Below are 6,853 nucleotides of genomic sequence, written 5' to 3'. Positions count from 1 at the left end.
CTGGGGCTGGCGTGCGCTCGGGGCAGCGGGACGAGGAGCGTGCGCTCATCAGCCCACGGGGCTCGTTGGGAAGGAGCGAACGGCCGTGCCGAAAAACCTGAGGCCAGGCTGTGCCGGGGGCTCTGCCTGCCGGACCGCACACGGCGAGGGCAGGGGGACCGCTGCCTCATCCCTCACCCCACCCGCTTCGGGAGCTGAGGGGCCCGTCTCTCACCTGCACGGACTGTGGCCAGCACAGGCATTTCCGTGCTTTGCTATCACTTCATCCCGTGTAAGACTGAGACCCGCTGGCCTTCGGGGTCCCCGTTGCGGCCCAAGGTCAACCCATGACAGCAAAGACGGAGGACGCGTTAACAGGAGCCCCGCGTGAGGCCTTGCTGCCCCTGGCAGGAGGCTAACGAGGGATGGTGCAACGAGCCTGTGGGCGCAGCCCGTGTGCGCTGGGCTCTCACGGCGCACAGATCGGTTTTTCTCTGAACGGAACAGGAAGCAGTTTGCGGCAATTGCTGTCCTCGCAGCCATTGCTGGTTCGGCAGCTCTCCGGGCCCCTGCACCGGGTGCTTTGGGGTCCGTGCCCCCCCAGGTGATTCTGCTGGACCCTCCCAGAGCCCCAACCCCTGCGAGGGTGGGAGCGAGCGCCGGGGCAGCAGTGGGGATGCCGTCGAAGGAACTGCAGCATGGGCGAGGCGGGTTGGTTTGTGCCATCGGAAAGGGGAAGTGGTGAGATGGTTGAGCCAGAGGCCCCCGTGAGCAAACCAGCCGCACGGCTGCCGCTTCCCTGATGAGTCTCCGCTTCCCGCTTTGCTCCAGCAGCTGGAGAAGAAGCCGGGGTTGTCAGGTGCAAAGCGTGCACAGGGAACTCGCCAGAGAGATGCCTCCAGCCCTCAGGGTAAGTCGCTCTCTGTACACCCTCCATCCCGCGACAACAGCGTTGTCACTCTTCTTCCTCACGGCCTTGAGAGGAAGCAGCTTGTCTCGAAGGCAAAAGTCCAAGCGCTGGGTTTTGTTCAGCCTTGCCCTTGCACACGCTTGCAGGCAAAACGTGGGCTGGGGAGCCTCAGCCTACAAGGAGCTTTGCTCTGCTGCGAGTGAAGAGAAGCTGAGGTCAGGGTTCAACCCGCAGCGTGTCGCCATGGCTGCCTTTGGGGCAGTGCTGGGCTGGCTGAGCACCCTACGGGTGCTGCTCGTGGCTCCTGCTGCTGCTGTGCCACAGCGGAAGGTTTGCAAGGACACCTTGGCACTGCCCGCTGCTGGGTTTGGGCTGGGCACAAGAGGGGTCCGCGCCTGGGCCCCCCAAATTCCCCTCCACACTGCCCGCTCCAGGGCTGGGCACCTGTGTTATCGTCGAGATCAAAGCACAGGACATGTGGGGAGGGCTGCGCTGGGCAGATGACGCTTTGGGGTTTGGGGCCAGGCAAGGGAAATGCTTTTCGCCACCAGCTTTTGCATAACACCAGCCCAGTGTGGGCTCCATGCCGTGGAGGTGCCTGTGGCCATTCCCAAACTGGCTGGGCTCTGCTCAGCGAGGCCGCAAGTGCAAGCTGAACAGCGGGGAGAAGGTTCAGGCTGGCCCAGGAGCCCAGCAGCTGCACAGGGGTAAAACTCGGGTTCTTCAGCCTCATCGAGGGGGTGGGAGCAAAGTTTGGAGCCAGTCTGGGCTGTGGGGCTGGTGCCAATCGGGAGCAGTGGCCTTGGAGACCTCAGGGTGGGGAGTTTGGTCTCTTGGGGCAGTCTGGAGATAGCTGAGATGGCTCCCACCTGTGTGGGAGAGCTGAGAAGGGCTTGGAGAAAGGTCCGTGCGTGGGGATGGGGACTCGCCGCGAGCTGCAAGATGATGCTGATGTTGTGGACGGACAGGGTCTCGCACCTTCCCTTGCAGAGGCTCTGCCACGGCACTTGAAAACGGTGCCAAAGGTGCAAATATCAAGCCTGTGGTCTTAATTCTTACCCTGCGTTACCCAGGTAAAGGTTCTGCCCCTGCAGAACCACCTGAGAGGTGATGGTTTATCAAGCCGACAGCTGATCACCATGAACGGAGCAGGGAGGTTTTGGCAGCGAGGGGAAGGGGTTATGGTGCGTTAACAGCTTGTTTTCTGTTTCCATCTGCAAGCCTCGAGCAGCGTTCAGGGGCTGCGTGTGCTCCAGGGCCACTAATCCCTGGGGCCCCGCTGTAGGAAGTCACTGACCCATCACACAGGTGGGAACGCTAGAGACCAGGAATTACTCCCTGGCTACAGCTTCCATCAGCTGATACTTCTGACAAAACACTTGGCTTCTCCACTCCCCCCTTGGCAGCCCCTGGGCTGCAGCCTGCAGTGCTGCCTTAGACCGCGCTGAGCTCTGCCGTGCTCCGTGCTGTGCTCTCCTGCTTGGGGTTATACCTTGCGCAGGGCTCGCAGGGCTCCCAAATGTCAGACTCGCTGCTCAATCACTCCTGGCCGTCGTTCTCGAAGCGCTGGAGGAAGAGATGGTCCTTTAAGCGAGGTAACGGCCTGCGCACGGGGAGAGCGGTCTGAGCCGTGTGTCGGGAGCTGGGCTGCTGCAGGGCGGTCGGGAGAGCCTGTCCCGGACGAGCAGGGAGCAGAGAGCGTTGGGGTCCCGGGGCAGAGCTCGGCGTTGGGTGCACCCCGCTCCTCTCTGCAGGGGACACTGCTTAAGTGCTGGTTAACGCTTTTTCCTCCTGTTTCATCTTCTTTTCAAGGCACATTAATGCTTTTAGGAGCTGGGTAATGGGTTAAATATCAGCCTTCTGGTTTTGTAATAAATTTGTTTCGTTGCTGCCAGTGAGCTGGAGGTCCTGGTGTTTGCAGACAGCTGTCTCTGCACGGCTGCCTGGCGAAGGCTGAGCCTTATGTCAAGAGTTTGGTGTTTGAGCAGATGCTGGGGAAGATTCCTCCAGACTTTCAGAGAGGGCTGACGAGCAGAGCGCCCGTGTTCGGAGCACAGTCTGAGCCGTGGCGGTTTGTGTGGCACCAGCTGGGCTTCACGGTGTCCGAGAGCAGGGACGGGAAATGCCAGCAATGGTGTGAACTGGCCTCATTCCTGCACGCAGTGCCGTGACTTGGGAAGAGGGAAGTGAGAGCCCCGGGAAGCGGGATGTTTGCAGTCCCGGAGGAGCTGGACACTGCTGTCCCTGCCTGCAGACACTGCCTCAGGCTGACGCTTTCGGGTGCCTTTATCTGCGGCATTAGAGCTCCTGATGCTCTTTCTCCCTCGTTATTCCCCACCCCTAGTTCTTTTCCGATGGGGATGTGCAGGAGACCAAGACCCAAACTGAACGGTCAAAGGAAGGTTAATTCAGAGCAGGAGGCAGGGTCACGCAGGCTCTGAGCCGTGGCGAGCCCCGAGCCCGGCTGGGACACCCCACTCAGCCTCACCCGCACTGTGCCTGCTGCGGCGTTACGGGCTCGCCGGGAAGGCTCAGGTGGGCTCATTTCTGTAACAAATAAATCAGCCTCGCGGTGCTTGCGAGCACTGACTGCTTTGGAGAGTGTCTCGGTAGAGCCCTCTCCCCCCAGCATGGGCTCGCAGAGCAGTTTGTCCCGCTGGGGCTTCTGCTGCGGGCACAAAACATTCGGGTCTTGCTCAGCTCCTCTCCTGGCGCTGGCTTTCTGCACCGTGGCACTCGCCGCTCCGCGCGGGACCTTCCCTCAGCGCCCGGCAGAGTCACTGGCGGAAGCTGCACGGTGACTCTTGGGACTTGGAGAGCATCAGAGGGGCTGCAAATCCTCTCAGCCCCACCGAGACCCTTCGGCTGGGAGTGAGCTGAGGACTCCGCTGGCTCCCCGCTCCTCTGGCCCTTCACGCCCAAAAACCAGGCCCCAAAGGCAGTGATAAGACCGCAGCTCGCTGTACAGTATGTTACAGTGTTGGACGGCTTATCTCCTCCCCTCCTCCAGCCTGGGCTGCAGGAGCCAACCCCCAGCGCTGCCAACTGCCGACGATGTGGGGCCCAGACCAGGCGAAGGACTGCGCTTCATCCGATTTCGGCACAGCGAGTTTAGCACTTGCTTTACAGAGGTTTTACCCTATAGCTCCGGATGCGGCGCGGGGCGGTACGTAGCGGGCAGCTGGTGCGGGGCCAGCAGGGCAGGAGCCAGGAGGAAACTGAAAAATTTTTGTTTCTTGTCCGTGATGCTCTCTGTGGTTTCCCAACAGTCTCTACCCCTGATTTCTGGGAAATGCCCAGACGCTCTGGTCTTTCCTTCCTCCTGGGATTGTTTCATGTAGCAGAACTGACCAGTGCCTTTGTCCCGCCGCGTTTGGTGTGGTTTTCCCCAGTGGAAACGCAGAGCGTTTGATGCTCGGAGGACGTGACCGGCATGGCGAGACCTCGCGTCCACGTTTCCTCTGATGCTTCCCCTGCCAGCGCCAGCCTGGCTCCGGGGCGACTCGCGGCCCTGCAGCATCCTGCGCCGAGCAGCGGGGCAGGCGGGCGAGCACGGCCGCAGCGGAGGCCTTGTCCCAGCGCGCTGCTCTGCTGCCGTCTCCCGCTGTGACGCTGGCGGGTGCATCTCCAGCGACCGGCCCGTCCGAGGGAAATCAGCAGAGGCAGTCGCAGGAGGGAGGTTTCGACTGTAGGTCTGAAAAGGAAATATTTAAATATTTGTTGGGCTCCCGGTGGCCTTGCACGCAGTTAGAGCAGCATGGAGTTTTCCTCCTTGAGGCAAACCAGCTCAGCTGACTGATCCCACTGTTCCCATGGTGTCAAAACCCCCGAGACTCTCCCAGCGTGTTACATGCAGTGGATGCCTGTCACTGCTTCCTTCCTCCCCACGCAGGAGCCCAGCCATCATGTGTCGCCTGCTGGGAAGCTCTGGCGAAGTGCAGCAGAGCCCCGCTCGTGTGCGGGGACCTGCCCGGCCCGGGCCGCGACGCTTCCTCCCCAGCTCTGCCCTGGGAATTCCTCTGATGCAGCTGCTCCCTGCAGCAATAACCTTTTATGGTTCCCAGCCAGAGGTGAATTAAGCAACTGCAATACCAAATCTGCTTAATGTTCCCCTAAAGCAAACAGCCTATGTTCTTGAAAGTGTCATTTTGTCATCCCACCTCCAGCTTCAGCTGAGTGAAGGTGAACGCTGCTGCCTGCCCGTGCCTGGGGATTTAGGATGCCCCGTCCCCTTACCACCACGCCGCAGCGAGTCGGAGCGTGGCTCCTTCCAAACAGGCTCGAGCGCGGAGTCCAGGAGACTCGAGAGGCTCCAGAGTTTGCCTGACTTGCTGATGTATGGGTGACCAACTCAGTTGTGGACGTAGGGATGTCCACAGCCCCTCAGACCTGCCTGCCTCCTGCGCGTGCTCCACGCTGGCCTTCCCTTGCTCATCGTGCCAGAACCTGATGCCTGAAAGCGTTTTAACCCCGTGAGCCCCTCCAGCAGCCCCCCTTGCCCACGCGTCCGCGCGGCTCGGCTCTGCGCGTGGTGCCAGCCCAGCATCCACCGGCTGAGGCGTTAGATGCGGGGAGCCCTGAATTGTCGCGTCTGGTGCTCGCACATTGCCTAAAATGGTCTCCCCATCGCTGCAGCCCCGTGCGCGCCGCGCGCTGCTGCCTAACGGCCACTGCTGCCGAGTTCGCCGGAGGCTGGCTGCAAAACTGATTTATTGTGTGTTGAATGGGAGTGTCTGAAGTCTCCGAGGAGGATATAAGTCGTTTGGTGGGCCTGGAGGGGGTCTGTTGTCTGCAGCCTATGCCTTGGCCAACTCCCGAGCTCTGCATGGCACAGGCAGAGCACAGGGAATATTTTCCAGGCCTCCAAGGAGCTGACTCTGTTCCAGGGATCCACTTCAGAGCCGCAGCCTGGAGCCTGGTGCGGGCCCAGCGTAGCCTTGGCAGGACGGCCGGACCCTGCTTGGGAGGAGAAACCCTCTTTGTTTGAGCTAAACCTGCGGGCCAGGGCTCTGGCCTCTGTCGGGCCACGGCGCCCGTCAGCTCCGCAGCCGCATCCCTGCCGCCTCTCGGGGCTTTGCTGCTTTCTCTGCGGCGAGCTCGGGATGGTGAGGGCAAGGAAATCTCCTTTTTCGTCCTTCCTTTGACTTGTATGAGGGGAAGCACCATTTGTCCTCGTCCCCCTGGGGCCCTCCCCACCGTGTGGTTGCTCCCCTCGGGTCCGTTCTACCTTGCCTCCATGCCCGCCTGTTTTGGGGGTTCTGGGGCTTTTACTGCCCGCTGGCATCTTTGGCTGCTCCGTTCCCTACAAGCTCACGCCAAGACCTGCGCTGGGTCAAATCTGTATTCACTTCAAAATGCTGATTTTGTGATTGCGAGCTGACTAGAGGCAGCCCAGGTGCACCTGAGGAAAGCGAAAGGTGATGTTCAGTAGCTCACTGAGCCTCTGCCAGTTTTACAGATAAGAGCATTATAGATGTGGCTCAAGGACAACTGGGGCAGGAATTTGTTTATTAATTAAAAATGTCTTGTGAAGTAAATTCTACAGCCTGGCTAGAAAGCCTGTTTCAAATTTTCCCTGCTCTTACAGTTAGAAAACCCTTAATTAAAATAGTGCCTTCACAGAGTGTTTTCTTTCTATATTATTTATAGACCCTCACTTGAAATTACTGCACACATTTAAACACACCAAACGCTCCTTAAAACAGAAAATCTGGCATCTGCAGTGTGCAGCAGGATCCAAGGAACAAACCTCCAAACTCTCCCTCACGTTTGCTGCCTTTTTCTAGCGGGCACCACACAATTTCTGGCTGCACTGTGTAGCATTAAAACCCACAGCAGGATGCAAGGTTTCCAAGAGTGTGTGTTTTAACAATATCTTCCTCATACTGATTTTTTTATACTTGGCTTTCCTGGAGCATGATGGGTTTCTAGCAGTTTCTTGCCGTTTTTTCCCATCGGATAGAT

General features: G+C 59.4%; 1 protein-coding gene across 2 annotated transcripts in view; it reads left to right on the top strand.

Moving 5' to 3' along the window:
• Window positions 1–2,408: 2,408 nt before the first annotated feature.
• The window catches only part of ARHGEF18 (Rho/Rac guanine nucleotide exchange factor 18), a 47,668-nt gene continuing 43,223 nt past the window's right edge, over window positions 2,409–6,853 (top strand). For both annotated transcript variants that reach the window (XM_075723608.1, XM_075723607.1), the window contains exon 1: window positions 2,409–2,484. In XM_075723608.1, the coding sequence (XP_075579723.1) occupies window positions 2,409–2,484 (76 nt within the window). The remainder of the gene's footprint in view (window positions 2,485–6,853) is intronic.

The sequence above is a fragment of the Pelecanus crispus genome, chromosome 20, assembly GCF_030463565.1.
Source record: "Pelecanus crispus isolate bPelCri1 chromosome 20, bPelCri1.pri, whole genome shotgun sequence".
Taxonomy (NCBI): Eukaryota; Metazoa; Chordata; class Aves; order Pelecaniformes; family Pelecanidae; genus Pelecanus; species Pelecanus crispus.
The sequence above is the reverse complement of the archived record's forward strand: the minus strand, read 5'-3'. Positions and strand labels throughout refer to the sequence as shown.